The sequence below is a fragment of the Rhinoderma darwinii genome, chromosome 3, assembly GCF_050947455.1.
Source record: "Rhinoderma darwinii isolate aRhiDar2 chromosome 3, aRhiDar2.hap1, whole genome shotgun sequence".
Taxonomy (NCBI): domain Eukaryota; kingdom Metazoa; phylum Chordata; class Amphibia; order Anura; family Rhinodermatidae; genus Rhinoderma; species Rhinoderma darwinii.
In genome coordinates, this window is record NC_134689.1 from 208059885 (window position 1) to 208076098 (window position 16214).

The 16214-nt window shown below is 40.9% G+C and overlaps 1 protein-coding gene across 4 annotated transcripts in view; it reads left to right on the top strand.

Moving 5' to 3' along the window:
- The window catches only part of RELN (reelin), a 749731-nt gene that overhangs the window by 465142 nt on the left and 268375 nt on the right, over positions 1–16214 (top strand). For all 4 annotated transcript variants that reach the window (XM_075857310.1, XM_075857311.1, XM_075857308.1 and 1 more), the window contains exons 12-14: positions 6164–6315; positions 12853–12965; positions 13168–13376. In XM_075857310.1, the coding sequence (XP_075713425.1) occupies positions 6164–6315; positions 12853–12965; positions 13168–13376 (474 nt within the window). The remainder of the gene's footprint in view (positions 1–6163; positions 6316–12852; positions 12966–13167; positions 13377–16214) is intronic.

A 16214-nucleotide genomic window follows, 5' to 3' on the forward strand; every position in this document is an offset into this window, starting at 1 on the left:
AACACTCTCCTCGAAATAGGTGTATCAGTATCTAAGTCTACCATAAAGAGAAGGCTTCATAAGAGCAAATACAGAGGGTTCACCACAAGGTGCAAACCATTAATCAGCCTCAAAAATAGAAAGGCAAGATTAGACTTTGCCAAACAACATCTAAAGAAGCCAGCCCAGTTCTGGAACAGCATTCTTTGGACAGATGAAACTAAGATCAACCTGTACCAGAATGATGGGAGGAAGAAAGTATGGGGAAGGCTTGGAACGGCTCATGATCCAAAGCACACCACATCGCCTGTAATGGTGGAGGCATTGTGATGGCATGGGCATGCATGGCTGCCAAAGGCACTGGGTCACTAGTGTTTATTGATGATGTGACTGAAGACAGAAGCAGCCGGATGAATTCTGAAGTGTTCAGGGATATACTTTCTGCTCAGATTCAACCAAATGCAGCAAGGTTTATTGGACGTCGCTTCACAGTACAGATGGACAATGACCCAAAACATACTGTGAAAGCAACCCAGGAGTGTAAGGCAAAGAAGTGGAATACTCTGTAAAACATGGTGGAGGCAGTGTGATGGCATGGGCATGCATGGCTTCCAAACGCACTGGGTCACTAGTGTTTATTGATGATGTGACTGATGACAGAAGCAGCCGGTTGAATTCTGAAGTCTTCAGGGATATACTTTCTGCTCAGATTCAACCAAATGCAGCAAGGTTGATTGCACGTCGCTTCACAGTACAGATGGACAATGACCAAAAACATACTGCGAAAGCAACATAGGAGTTTTTTTTAAGGCAAAGAAGTGGAATATTCTACAATGTCCTAGTCAATCACCAGATCTCAACCCGATTGAGCATGCATTTCACTTGCTTAAGACAAAACTTAAGGCAGAAAGACCCACAAACAAGCAACAACTGAAGACAGCTGCAGTAAGGGCCTGGCAAAGCATCACAAAGGGGGAAACCGAGTGTTTGGTGATGTCCATGGGTTCCAGACTTCAGGCAGTCATTGCCTGCAAAGGATTCTCTACAAAGTAGTAAAAAAAAAATAATCGCAATTCCTACACATTTCACAGGATATATTTGTTCAACCCCTTGAATTAAAACTGAAAGTCTAAACTTCAATTGCATCTCAGTTTCATTGCAAATCCAATGTGGTGGCATGCAGAGCCCAAAGATTGTGTCACTGTCCAAATAATTCTGGACCTAAATGTGTATATATATATATATACATATATATGTATATATATATATATATATATATATATATATATATATATATATATATATATATATATTCATATATATGTATATGTATATATATATATATATAAAAATGATAGTAGTTATTATCCCTCTCTCTCCCCCCCCCCCACAGTCCCCCTCCGAACACCCTACAGCATCTTAAAAAAAAAAAGGGTTCCCGTCATATATTATTTTGTGTTTCGCTGGGAAGAATAACGAAAATTAGATATTAGCATTTCTCATGCATTTTTTAACTTACATGAACAACATTCTTTTTTTGCTGGTCTGAAGTGAATAATCAGAATATAGGAATATTTTCGATATTTAAATTGCAGTTTCGGCATTTTTCTGTCAGTTCTTAGAATTTTATCTCTATCTTGAACTGATACAAATTTCACCAGAATTGAACGAGGGGTAGAGCCTGGGGATATTTGCTGCAATGTTACTCTGTGAGACCTTTCCACTGGATATAACAATATGCTTGGATCCTAGGCAATCTTTTCTTTTTACCAACTTGAAGTGAATAGTGTACAAACTTGACCTTCAGCTCCCTCCGGAAGCCCACGCATCTGATCTATCTTTAAGATCTGTTAATTTATCTGATATGTTTTTGTTAACAATTTTGATCTGCAACTTCTTTATTCAGAGTAACAATGTTATCCTCCACCAATTCCACTCTCTACTTCGATGTTGTCAGCCGGTTTCTCATTTTCTCAAAGTCTTCCCTCATCAGGGAGACCTCTGATGACCTTCCCCATCTGCATAGTTAAATTTGAAAGTTCACCTTCTATTTTTTGTACCGACTTTAGAATAGTAACCAGCATAGGGTTTAATACTTCATTACTTTGACCTTCTATACCCATTTTGGGATCTCTAGTGATTCAGTTGATGATTCATCAGAATTTTCATGGGAGGTAACCCCTGTAGTGTTGGTTTCAGCTCCCTGAATTTTCCTTACTGCTCCTCGCCCTTTTTTCCGAGGTGGGTGACTTCCATAAATTATCAATTCTTGCATTTGTTTTCTCTTTACTTGGGTCTGCGTGTACACCTCCCATAGATTAGCAACTTTTAACTACTGGAATTGGATCATCTACTCTCTTTAATCTTATAGTATATGCGATGGGTCCTTATACCAGTCCTTCAAAAAATTGAGGCCCAAAAGTCAGTCCCAAATTTGGACCCCTTATTTTCCAAAATAACAATATAGCATAAAGTTCTAGTTTCCCAGGCACAAAACACAGGGAAAAAAAACAAAAATCTCACCCAGACAAATTTCAGGCTCCCTTTATGACAGTCCAACCGGCAGGAAAGGGCCCAGAGTGTCGTCTTACCCCAGTACTAGGCATCCAGAAGCCTCCATGTATATGATGCCACACAGCCTCCCTGTATATGATGCCACACAGCCTCCATGTATATGATGCCACATGGCCTCCATGCATATGGTGCCCCACAGCCTCCCTGTATATGATGCCACACAGCCTCCATGTATATTATGCCACTCAGCCTCCCTGTATATGATGCCACACAGCCTCCCTGTATATAATGCCACACAGCCTCCATTTATATAATGCCACACAGCCTCCCTGTATATGATGCCACACAGCCTCCCTGTATATGATGCTACACAGCCTCCCTGTATATGATGCCACACAGCCTCCATGTATATGATGCCCCACAGCCTCCATGTATATGATGCATCACAGCCTCCCTGTATATGATGCTCCATAGCCTCCCTGTATATGATGCTCCACAGCCTCCCTGTATATGATGCCACATAGCCTCCATGTATATGATGCTACACAGCCTCCCTGTATATGATGCCACACAGCCTCCATGTATATGATGCCACACAGCCTCCCTGTATATGATGCCACATAGCCTCCCTGTATATGATGCTACATAGCCTCCCTTTATATGTTGCCACACAGCCTCCATATATATGATGCCACACAGCCTCCCTGTATATGATGCCACACAGCCTCCCTGTATATGATGCCACACAGCCTCCCTTTATATGATGCCACACATCCTCCCTGTATATGATGCCACACAGCCTCCATGTATATGATGCCAAACAGCCTCCCTGTATATGATGCCACACACCTCCCTGTATATGATGCCACACAGCCTCCCTGTATATGATGCCACACAGCCTCCCTGTATATGATGCCACATAGCCTCCCTGTATATGATGCTAGGAGTCTCGGCCTCCCCACGTACTGAACAAAAAGATACAATGCGGAACAGGGGAAGTAGGGACTCCTTAGCATCATAAATGTCTACGTGACCTACAGCATCATGTGCATTAGTGCCGCCGCTACTAACAACCCCATCTCTGCATTACCCCATGTCATAGTTACTTACCGCCTTCCCGTTCTGTTCTCCTCGCTGCTCGCTGGTCTCCTCGCCTCACTGCTCACTGTAGAACCTCCTACCACTGTGCAGTCGCTCAGAAAATGGCGGCACACAGTGTAGGAGGTTTGAAGACATTCAAACCCCTCCCTCTCCTGGCACTAGCCAGAAGAAGGGAGGGGGGATTGTGTGAGAACACTAGAGGGAAGTGTGTCCACCCCAAATTCGCAGCATAAATCAATGAGGTTGCTTTACCACAGTGACCATGCTGCAATTTTGGGAACTGCTCCCTCTAGTGGCCAGCACATGGAAATGTTATAAATTAGAATCTAATTTATAATATTTCCTGACTTGTGAAAAAATTAAAAAAATTAAAACAATGTGTAATCACTTATATACTAATTGTTTAACTGAAAAATATAATAATAATTCTGGCGACACTTTCCCTTTAAATACGGCAGATGGAGGGATAGAGAGACTGAAGGAGACACCAATAGCAAGGATAGGCAGGAAATGGCTTATTCAGGCGCAAGACAGCGGGAGACACAGCAAGAGAACCACAATGCAGCAAGAGGGCGTCGGCAGTGTTGGGGACGGGCTTTAGCCACTCAGCGGGAGGAGCACTCTGATCACAGGGGACAGAGTACAGTTAAATTTTTGCAGTGTGTGTGTGTGTATATACTGTATATATACATGTGTGTATATATATATATATATATATATATTTATAAATATAGCGTGTCCCACATTTCTATTCTCAATATATTTATACATATATACATACACATACACACATATATATATATATATATATATATATATATATATATATATATATATATATATATATATATATATATATATACATACAAACACACTATATATACAGTATATGTAAATTGCAGTTTCGGCATTTTTCTGTCAGTTCTTAGAATTTTATCTCTATCTTGAACTGATACAAATTTCACCAGAATTGAACGAGGGGTAGAGCCTGGGGATATTTGCTGCAATGTTACTCTGTGAGACCTTTCCACTGGATATAACAATATGCTTGGATCCTAGGCAATCTTTTCTTTTTACCAACTTGAAGTGAATAGTGTACAAACTTGACCTTCAGCTCCCTCCGGAAGCCCACGCATCTGATCTATCTTTAAGATCTGTTAATTTATCTGATATGTTTTTGTTAACAATTTTGATCTGCAACTTCTTTATTCAGAGTAACAATGTTATCCTCCACCAATTCCACTCTCTACTTCGATGTTGTCAGCCGGTTTCTCATTTTCTCAAAGTCTTCCCTCATCAGGGAGACCTCTGATGACCTTCCCCATCTGCATAGTTAAATTTGAAAGTTCACCTTCTATTTTTTGTACCGACTTTAGAATAGTAACCAGCATAGGGTTTAATACTTCATTACTTTGACCTTCTATACCCATTTTGGGATCTCTAGTGATTCAGTTGATGATTCATCAGAATTTTCATGGGAGGTAACCCCTGTAGTGTTGGTTTCAGCTCCCTGAATTTTCCTTACTGCTCCTCGCCCTTTTTTCCGAGGTGGGTGACTTCCATAAATTATCAATTCTTGCATTTGTTTTCTCTTTACTTGGGTCTGCGTGTACACCTCCCATAGATTAGCAACTTTTAACTACTGGAATTGGATCATCTACTCTCTTTAATCTTATAGTATATGCGATGGGTCCTTATACCAGTCCTTCAAAAAATTGAGGCCCAAAAGTCAGTCCCAAATTTGGACCCCTTATTTTCCAAAATAACAATATAGCATAAAGTTCTAGTTTCCCAGGCACAAAACACAGGGAAAAAAAACAAAAATCTCACCCAGACAAATTTCAGGCTCCCTTTATGACAGTCCAACCGGCAGGAAAGGGCCCAGAGTGTCGTCTTACCCCAGTACTAGGCATCCAGAAGCCTCCATGTATATGATGCCACACAGCCTCCCTGTATATGATGCCACACAGCCTCCATGTATATGATGCCACATGGCCTCCATGCATATGGTGCCCCACAGCCTCCCTGTATATGATGCCACACAGCCTCCATGTATATTATGCCACTCAGCCTCCCTGTATATGATGCCACACAGCCTCCCTGTATATAATGCCACACAGCCTCCCTGTATATGATGCCACACAGCCTCCCTGTATATGATGCCACACAGCCTCCCTGTATATGATGCTACACAGCCTCCATGTATATGATGCCACACAGCCTCCCTGTGTGTATATATATAGCGTGTCCCACATTTCTATTCTCAATATATTTATACATATATACATACACATACACACACATACATATATATATATATATATATATATATATATACATACAAACACACTATATATACAGTATATGTACTTACTGCGAACGTGGCAATCCATTTACCCATCACAGTGCAGTGCTTGAGTTAGCACATTCTAAAAACAGCATCATTTCTAACATAATTTTTGTTTTGAGTACTCTTATTCTTATGCAAATTCAATTCTGTACATAATTGCTATATATTATAGATATACTGCCGATTTATGTCCCACTGTGATGTTTTTTCTGTTACCAGGTGGGAAATTTCCGGCGCTATCATTGGTACTGAATGTGGAACAATAGAATCTGGTTCTTCTCTTGTATTTCTGAAAGACGGAGAAAGAAAAGTGTGCACTCCTTATATGGATACTACTGGATATGGCAATCTACGATTTTATTTCAGTATGGGTAAGTTAACAAAAGTTACAATCTTCTGTTCAGATCAGCATTTTGTTACGCAGCAGGACAATGCCTGAAGCACAGAAATCAAGACTTTAAGAAAAAGGAGTTGCACTTGTATAGTCCGCCATCCCTTACGCAGTCTTAGAACCTCTATAGGGAAAATGGTGCATAGAAAGCAGTGTATCACGTGACAATAACATCACTTATGTGACACGTCATCAGTCCATCCGCTCTAAGAGACGCCATTTTGCTGATTGAAGTGGACCTCCCTGCCTGGGTTTCTGGCTCTTGTTTTTTATTTGGTAGGTAAAAACCAACACATCATGCAAGATGCTAGGAGAATGAGTGTACAGTGTAGGCGTTCATAAAGGATCATATGGCATCAAATAATAAAGGCGAGGAAAACAGGCACTTGCAAGTCCCCACAGGATCATGAACTTTAACTTTAATAGCGTTTTTTTATCAACTTAAATTATGCATATATATTGCATTTTATGGAAATAACAAAATGTTCAGGTTATTATATTGTATATACCGGTAGTTTCTGTCATATATAAAATATGTTTCATATAAAGAAGAACTGTGTTTAGGCAATTTTAGGCAAACTCTGGCCCCTATAAAAAATTATGTCAGGTCTGTATTAAAGTTGGTTTGGTCCCTATTCTATTATGAGACCCTAACCCCCTGACACCTTCTTGTTATCAATTATAAGAGATTTATTCTCTCCACTGAAGTCTATTTGAGTTACAGAATCCGCTAAGCCAGCAAGTCTTCAATGGAGAGAGCAACATGCATGGCCACCTCTTAGATTAGAAGTGTTTACTCCACCCATATAAATAGTTCCCTTTTTACCTGCCTGACACTTGTTCTTCTGTACCATTGTGATTTTCAGCAACAGGATTGGAAGAACTGGCCTGGGCAGGGATGGTGGGTGGTGTAGACCTCCTAGGTTCCTTAGCTGGTGGACACCAGTGCATGTGCACCTTGTGCCCTCCCTATAATCCAGGCCTAATTGTTGAATATAACTTACTGTGCTGAGCCCCTTTAGAAACAGGTATATTTATCATATACCAGTTTGATAGGAATAGTATGTGAATAACAATGCAGTTGCTCATCTAATCACCTCTCTTTGCTAAATCACACCAAGCAATCACACCACACACAAACACTTATTAATAAAGATCATACATTTTATACTATCCTTATCCCAGTCCGCACAAATCTATACTGAAAGCCTTACTGATCGTTTTGCTAGCAATACTCGCTACATGCTACAGTCATAGTGATAAGATTATCACGAGAGATTATGTTTCATACATTTCTGACCGATGGAACACATTTTCACCCACTGATTGTTGCCATGAACAATCGTTTTCAACTGTTTCACAAGGGTTACAGTGAGCATAGGGGAATAAAAAATCATATATGTGTATACTTCCTGCTTATGATTATGCAGAAAATGTTTTTGCCTGTTGATACAGGGAAGCTGTTAATCACTGTATGTGGATGGAGAGAAGAAAGTATGCTGGTTATTTAGTGACAATATGTTTTTATACAAAATATAAATGAGTTTTAAAAGGAATCTATTCTTGTTGTTTTTTTTAAAACATCTTTTTATAGAATTTTCAAAAGAGTAAAATGACAGAGCATTTGGCAATTACAAGATAATAACCAGAAATGACAGTACAATACCATAGTTTACATGATATGTCAGATATCAAGGTAATAGCCCCATAACCCAACAGCCCCCCATTACCCATAGACAACAAGTTGAATGTAATAGCACATTATTATAAGAAACACGTAAATAGAGTCTAAACAGAATCGCAACCATATAAGTATCGCCATTTTCATATCATGTATTAACCATTCAGATTTCCCAGCATACCAGTTAAGCCTCTTGTCAAGTACCAAGATGTGTAATAAAAGGGTGTCATCAGCTCCGTAATTTTGCTTGGTTAGAAATGTTTACATACAAAAGTTTTCCATTTTTGGAAAAACTTGAGGGCATGGGACTCTGCCGAGCGTTCCATTTCCAGCTTGTCCATGTGTATAAATTCATTAAACTTGGAAATAACTTCCGATGATAACAGTGGCTTAAGCCAATGGGCCAAAATGATCAGTTTAGCTGTAACTAAAAGGGCGTGTAAGGCCTATGGAGTGCGTGGAGAATCAAGTATCACATGGAATAAAAGAGGTAAGGGGTCGATGGCAAGTGAAATTCCCTATGTATCTACCAGAGCCAAAATATCTTCCCAATATGAAGAACCCATGAAACATGTTTGTCTTAGGAGTGTTGCACCTTGGGCATGCCACCAGCCTATCTGGAACATTGGGATGAGGGGGTATATCAAATCCATAGATGTGCAAGAATTTAAAATGGGTTTCCCTCCATTGCTCACTTACAACCGCCTTCCTCACCCTTGCCCACCCTTCTAAGAGCTTTTGCATTAGATCTGAGTTTGTGATTTCCCTGTTCCAAGCCTTAAAGGCATGGTGTCGCCCCAAAAACATGTTTTTTTTTTAAAATTTAAACATTTAGTGTGTGGGTGATAAAACATTGTTCAAATTTTTTTTATTTTTTTCGCGAGTCAGGAAATATTATAAATTTTTTCAAATTTATAATACTACCCATTTTTGGTCACTAGATGGAGCTGTTTGGAGCTAGTTCCCAAAATTGCAGCATTGCAACATTGGGTTAAAAGCTATCGCTCTAGTGAGCGCTCAGCATCCCCCCCCTCCTTTATCCTGGCTAGTGCCGGGATAAACGAGGGGTTTGAAAGGTTTAACCTCCTACACTGTGTGTCGCCATTTTTTGAGGTAACCCACAGTGTAGTAGGTTTACATGCAGTAGTAAACACACACAAACACTAACATACATTGAAATCGCTTACCTGCTCCTGCCGCCGCGGCCCGTCCGCTCCCTTTGCTGCCGCTGTTCCATGTGCACTTGGAAGCCGCGACCGGAAGTAGTAATATTACTGTCCGGCCGCGACTTCCGGTCCACAGGAAAATGGCGCCGGACGGCGCCAATTTCGAATAGGACTGTGTGGGAGCGGCGCATGCGCAGTTCCCACACAGACGCCGTACACGGCAGTCAATGGGACGGGAGCCGTTCGCAGTCCCTATGGGACTGTGGCTGCCGTATTCCATGTCTGTGTGTGTCGTTAATCGACACACACAGAAATGGAACAAAAAATGGCAGCCCCCATAGGGAAGAAAAAGTGTGAAAAAAGGAAACAGTAAAACACAAACACACAAATGAAAATAAACGTTTATATTAAGGCACTAACATCTTTAACATATAAATAAAATATTTGTGATGACACTGTTCCCTAAACACAGTGGAGAAAATCAGTTTTCTTTATCTAAATGGGGTTGTTTCTGTAGCAAGCACAAAATCTGCAACAAAATAAGCAGCCTTAGGCTATGTTCACACGGGGTCTTTTGCCGAGTTTTTTGACGCGGAAACCGCGTCGCAAAACTCGGCAGAAACGGCCCGAGAACGCCTCCCATTGATTTCAATGGGAGGCGTCGGCGTCTTTTTCCCGCGAGCAGTAAAACTGCCTCGCGGGAAAAAGAAGCGACATGCCCTATCTTCGGGCGCTTCCGCCTCCGACCTCCCATTGACTTCAATGGGAGGCAGGAGAAAGCGTATATCTCGCTGTTTTATGCCCGCGGCGCTCAATGGCCGCGGGCGAAAAACGGCGCGATAATTGCCGCGAAAATCGGCGTGCAAGGAGAGGAATATCTGCCTCAAAGTTCCAAACGGAATTTTGAGGCAGATATTCCTCCCCCAAAATACTCCGTGTGAACATAGCCTTACAATGTCCAAATTACACTGTCCAATTACATGTTATCATAATATATACACCGCATTCCAAATTATTATGCAAATGTTATTTTTCGCTGATTTTCCTAAATAGTCGATGCAAATGACAGTCAGTATAATCTTCAAGCCATCAACCGTTGGAGTATAATGCAAATTTTATTGAACAAATTTCCTAATGGTAACAGACTTTTTTTTAGAAGTAAAAAACTCAAAATGCACGGTTTCAAATTATTATGCACAACAGAGATCAAAACATTTTAAAGGTTGTAAAGAGAACTAAAATGGTAATTTGTTGAATTTGTAGCATCAGGAGGTCATATTTACAGAAATCAAAAGCTCTTTCAATCAAAAAAAACGTAACAGGCCAAGTTACATGTTAACATAGGACCCTTTCTTTGATATCACCTTCACAATTCTTGCATCCATTAAATTTGTGAGTATTTGGACAGTTTCTGCTTGAATATCTTTGCAGGATGTCAGAATAGCCTCCCAGAGCTTCTGTTTTGATGTGAACTGCCTCCCACCCTCATAGATATTTTGCTTGAGGATGCTCCAAAGGTTCTCAATAGGGTTGAGGTCAGGGGAACATGCCCATAGCAGCCAATGACACAGAGGTATTCTTTGCAGCATGAGATGGTGCATTGTCATGCATGAAGATAATTTTGCGAAGGAAGGCACGGTTCTTCTTTTTGTACCACGGAAGAAAGTGGTCAGTCATAAACTCTACGTACTTTGCAGAGGTCATTTTCACACCGTCAGGGACCCTAAAGGGGCCTACCAGCTCTCTCCCCATGATTCCAGCCCAAAACATGACTCTGCCACCTCCTTGTTGACGTCGCAGCCTTGTTAGGACATGGTGGCCATTCACCAACCATCCACTACTCCATCCATCTGGACCATCCAGGGTTGCACGGGACTCATCAGTAAACAACACGGTTTGAAAATTAGTCTTCATGTATTTCTGAGCCCACTGCAACCGTTTCTACTTGTGAGCATTGTTTAGGTTTGGCTGAATAATAGCTTTATGCACACTTGAAAACCTCTGGAGGATCCTACACCTTGAGGTTTGCGGGACTCCAGAGGCACCAGCGGCTTCAAATACCTGTTTGCTGCTTTGCAATGGCATTTTAGCAGCTGCTCTCCTAATCCTATTAATTTGTCTGGCAGAAACCTTCCTCATTATGCCTTTATCTGAAAGAACCAGTCTGTGCTCTGAATCAGCCACAAATCTTTTCACAGTACGGTGATCACGCTTAAGTTTTCTTGAAATATCCAATGTTTTCATACCGTGTCCAAGGTATTGCAGTATTTCACGCTTTTCGGCAGCAGAGTGATCCTTTTTCTTTCCCATATTGCTTGAAACCTGTGGCCTGCTTAATAATGTGGAACTTCCTTCTTAAGTAGTTTTCCTTTGATTGGGCACACCTGGCAATCTAATCACAGGTGTCTGAGATTGATTACAATGGTCCAAAGAGCCCTAAAACACAATACCATCCATGAGTTTCATTGAAAAACGAATAGTTAAATGTTTATGACACTTAAATCCAATGTGCATAATAATTTGGAACACGGTGTAGTTTGGATGAAAGATCCCCCAGCACAGTTAGGCCTCATGCACACAAACTTATTTTTTCCCCCCCGTAAATACTGGCGTAAATACGGGTCCGGTGTCACACGTATTCGACCCGTATTGCACCAGTATTTACGGACCCGTGCCTGTAAATACGGGTCCGGTGTCACCCGTATTCCACCCGTATTTACGGGCACGTATTCTCTGCAAAATTGCACTGCACTAATCGGCAGCCTCTTCTCTCTATCAGTGCAGGTTAGAGATAAGGGGCAGCCCTTTCCGAGGTAAAAGTAAAAGAAATTCATACTTACCCGGCCATTGCCTTGGTGACGCGTCCCTCTCTTGACATCCAGTCCGACATCCCTGGATAACGCGCAGTCCATGTGACCGCTGCAGCCTGTGATTTGCCTGTGATTGGCTGCAGCGGTCACATGGGCTGAAACGTCATCCAGGGATGTCGGGCCGGATGTCAAGCGAGGGAAGCGTCACCAGGCCAGACTGGAGGAAGAAGCAGGAAGTTCTCGGTAAGTATGAACGTCTTTTTTTTTTTTTTTTACAGGTTGATGTATATTGTGATCGGAAGTCACTGTCCAGGGTGCAGAAACAGTTACTGACGATCAGTTAACTCTTTCAGCACCCTGGACAGTGACTATTTACTGACGTCGCCTAGCAACGCTGTCGTAATGACAGGTGCACACACGTAGCCACCCATCATTATGGGAGCTCCATAGACTTCTATGGGCTGCCCGTGCCGTTATTACGGCCTGAAATAGGACATGTTCTATCTTTTCAACGGGACGGGCACCTTCTCGTAAGCATACGGAGAGGTACCCGTGGCCAATAGAAGTCTATGTGCCCGTTATTTCAGGTCGTAATTACGACCCGTAATAACGGAAGTTTTTACGGTCGTGTGCATGAGGCCTTATCTGTATTTATTTTGTTAATTTCAGCATATATACAGTATTTCGCATTAGAAATAGCACCCAACCAATTTCCTGAAAAAGTGTGATAGATGTATGTACTACCGATAAAACAACTAAAGATTTCTGTATTACTTTTCATTTTTTATTATGTATTTTTTTTCCACGCTAAGTAATTTTAATGATACTTTTTTATTTAATTGATATATTATTATATGTAGGTGGACTCTGCAGCCCCGGAGATTCCCATGAAAATGATGTTGTCTTATATGCACAAATTGATGGTGGAAAAGAAAATATATTAGTGGATACACTCTCCTATTCATCCTACAAGGTGAATCTGAAATAAAAGCAGTAGGTAAAACTGGATGGAAAGCTATGTTTCAGAAATATAATCTAAATATACTGACTGATCTATGTTTATAACAGCAGAGTATATGATAATTAGTAACCAATACCTGAATTTTCAGCTTTTAACCAGAGTTAGCAATGAATCTATTAAATGTATTTAAAAATTCTTGTTTGTTCTTTTAAAGGTTCCATCTTTAGTTTCTACTGTTATAAGCCCAGAACTGCAGACTCCTGCCACTAAGTTTTGTCTCAAGCAAAACAGTCACCGAGGACACAACTTAAATGTTTGGGCTGTGGACTTTTTCCATGTGCTTCCTGTTCTGCCTTCCACCGAATCCCACATGATACAGTTTTCTATTAATCTTGGATGTGGATCACATCAGCCCGCAAACAGGTGAATCTATACCCATTACCCATAAACATATAATGCCTTAGAGAAATCGTATAACCTGCCACTCTGTGTATGTGAATGAGCAATATTAAGTGACTAGCTGAATATCAGTAGTCTGTTTCATAGAAGGAATAAACACCCAGGTGTTCTACTTATCAATCCTGCTGACTTGTTTGCCTGATGCCCTTTACACATCTCAGGAATTTCAAAGGTGACCTTACATGACACGGTTTGTCTAAAAAAAAAAAGTGATACAGTTAGAATATGAGCATGTGAGGGAGAAAAGACGTGCCGCTGCTCCTGATTGTGAAACGCTTCTGTAAAGATACAAGCGACCATGTCTTCTCCACGCCAGTTCCACGCTGGTTCCCTGCATTCTGCCGCCAGGCATCATGAACTGCTGAGTTAAGTGGTCGCTTGGGAGAATAGTAGAGTTTCCCTGCAAGCTGTAATGGAGACCGGGGGTTGTGAGGTCCAGGGCCCAGATGTAGGTGTGCTAAAATAGTGTACTCGGCCTTGGTGACTGATTTGCACTCCCTCTCTGGCTTGCTGTCTGTCTGCTGTGGAGATCAGAGGCAGGAGTTATAGGGATGAGTTCTGAGATATTGGGAGTAGCCTGGTATTGCTGCTGGGGAGGACACTATGCAGGCCCCTTTTTCTCCCTTATATATTGTTGCCCAAAGACTGATTCCTGCTGGGGGGCTATTGTGCTGGCTGCCAAAGGTGTCTCTTTAGGTGAAAGATCCCCAACACCACTGAGGTTCTGTTTTGGGCTGCTATGCTGGTTGGCAAAGGTGCCTATTTAGGGGAAAGATCCCCATTGCGACTGAGCATCTGTATGGGCTACCGGACAGGTTGCCAAGGGTGCCTCTCCAGGGGTATGACCCCAACATCACTGTCAGAGGGTATTACTGTGTCACGTCCCAGAAACACAGTGAAGCTAATGGTACCATCAAAAGAGTGCAAGAGTGCCATCATCTTCAGGAATTTGGTGACTATAAAATCATTTCTATTTATTCATTTTTTTCATACTCGCTTAATTGTGCTGGACTTTTTTTTCCATAAGTGTATAATTTGGGGTGCTTGTCTGATCGCTGTTTCCAATATGCCTAGGAAACAGAATGTGTATGTTACTACTAACAATATTAATGTCAAAGATAGAAAGTCTTTGGGGCAGGTTCCTACCTTAGACCGCCCAAAACATCTTACCAGAAATACCACAGCCGCTAAATACTTGAAATTCCCTGGCGTAGCCCAGAAAATGATGCAGATCCCACAGCAACTCTGCTATATCTTGTAACATGCAAGCAACGACATGACACAGCATGCAAGCAACGACCCAGCAAGTCAATATTACTGACTCTAACCTTATTGACTGTTCTCTAATTAGTGCCAAGAGTACCTCAGCTGTGTTAGATGAAAGCTCCTTTAGGTTAGGGCTAGACATAGCGATTAATGATTCTTGAGCGATTAATCACTGTCCATAGGACATAGGTTAGCGCTATATATCTAACTACAAAAAAATCGCTGCGATATCGCTATGTTAAATCGCTGTGTTACAGAGATTTTCAAGCTACTCAATGCATTCCTATGGACCGTGATTTATGACAGTGATATTACAGCTGTTTTTTTTTTTTGCAGTGAGATAATTAGCTCTAGTCTAATACATGCCTATGAACAGCAATTTATCACTGTGATATCACAGGGATTATTTGTAGTGAGATACGTAGCTCTAGCCTAATACATTCCTATAAAGAGTGATTTATCGCACACTACAAAACAAAAGTTTAGGTCTAGCCCCAGTCTTAGGATGGATCTGCTCACGGTGGTAGAACTGGTCTTGGGGATGTTCTTAAAGCTATAAATCTTTGTAATGCCCAATTAAAGGATTTTACACAGCAAACTGGCAGCATAAAAATGTATGTTTCCCAAATAAGGGCTGATATGAATAAATTTAAAAAGAGACTGACTGAACTAGAGACCAAGCTTAGAGATAATGAAGATAAAATGGTTGCTATTACAAAATGAATGGCTAAAATCTCAAAAACCAACAAAATTGTACTGGATAAAGTAATCAATTTGAAGAATAAATCTAGAAGATCTATAGAATAGTGGGATTTCGTGAAAAATGCGAGGGGGATGATCCAGTCAAATTTATGCAGTAGATTTTAGCAAACATCTCAAGAGAGTACCTATTGGAATTGTTGGGTATAGAGAAGGTGCACAGAGTTCCACTCCGTGTACCCCCACCATCTAGCGGACAAAGGGCTTTCTTACTAAAGCTGATCTGCTTCAGGGATTGTGACAAAATTCCGAGGTACCTCAGAACCAATAATTCTCTTACACATTAAACTCACCAAAACATTTTTTTTCCAAAATGTGCTTTGAAGATTGAAGAAAATTGCATGAAATTTAGTGACGTGAAGAAAAGGCTGCAGCTTGCAGATATCAAATTCTATGTTAGAATTTGATAGAGTCTGGTAAGATGTTAACATGAGAAAGTGGGAATTAGATTCCAGGTGGTTTGCTATGCTATGGCTATATTTACAAAAAAGGTGGGAAAGGGGAAGAAGAGAGGAAAAGGGGACCAGGTTATGTTTGTCCAGTAGATATAAAATAGGTACTTAACATGGGCCTAAAGCCGACTAAACTATATTATAGTCGTAGTAATTATTTTACCTATAGCCCTAATGATAAAATAATTTTTTGGGGTTGGGAGACTGTAAATAATATTAAAATAGGGGTTACAAAACCACTGAGGGTAAAAGTAAAGTTACAGATTTATGGCCTAGGGATAATATTGTTTATATGCTACAATTACAGTAGCAATAATATCTATCG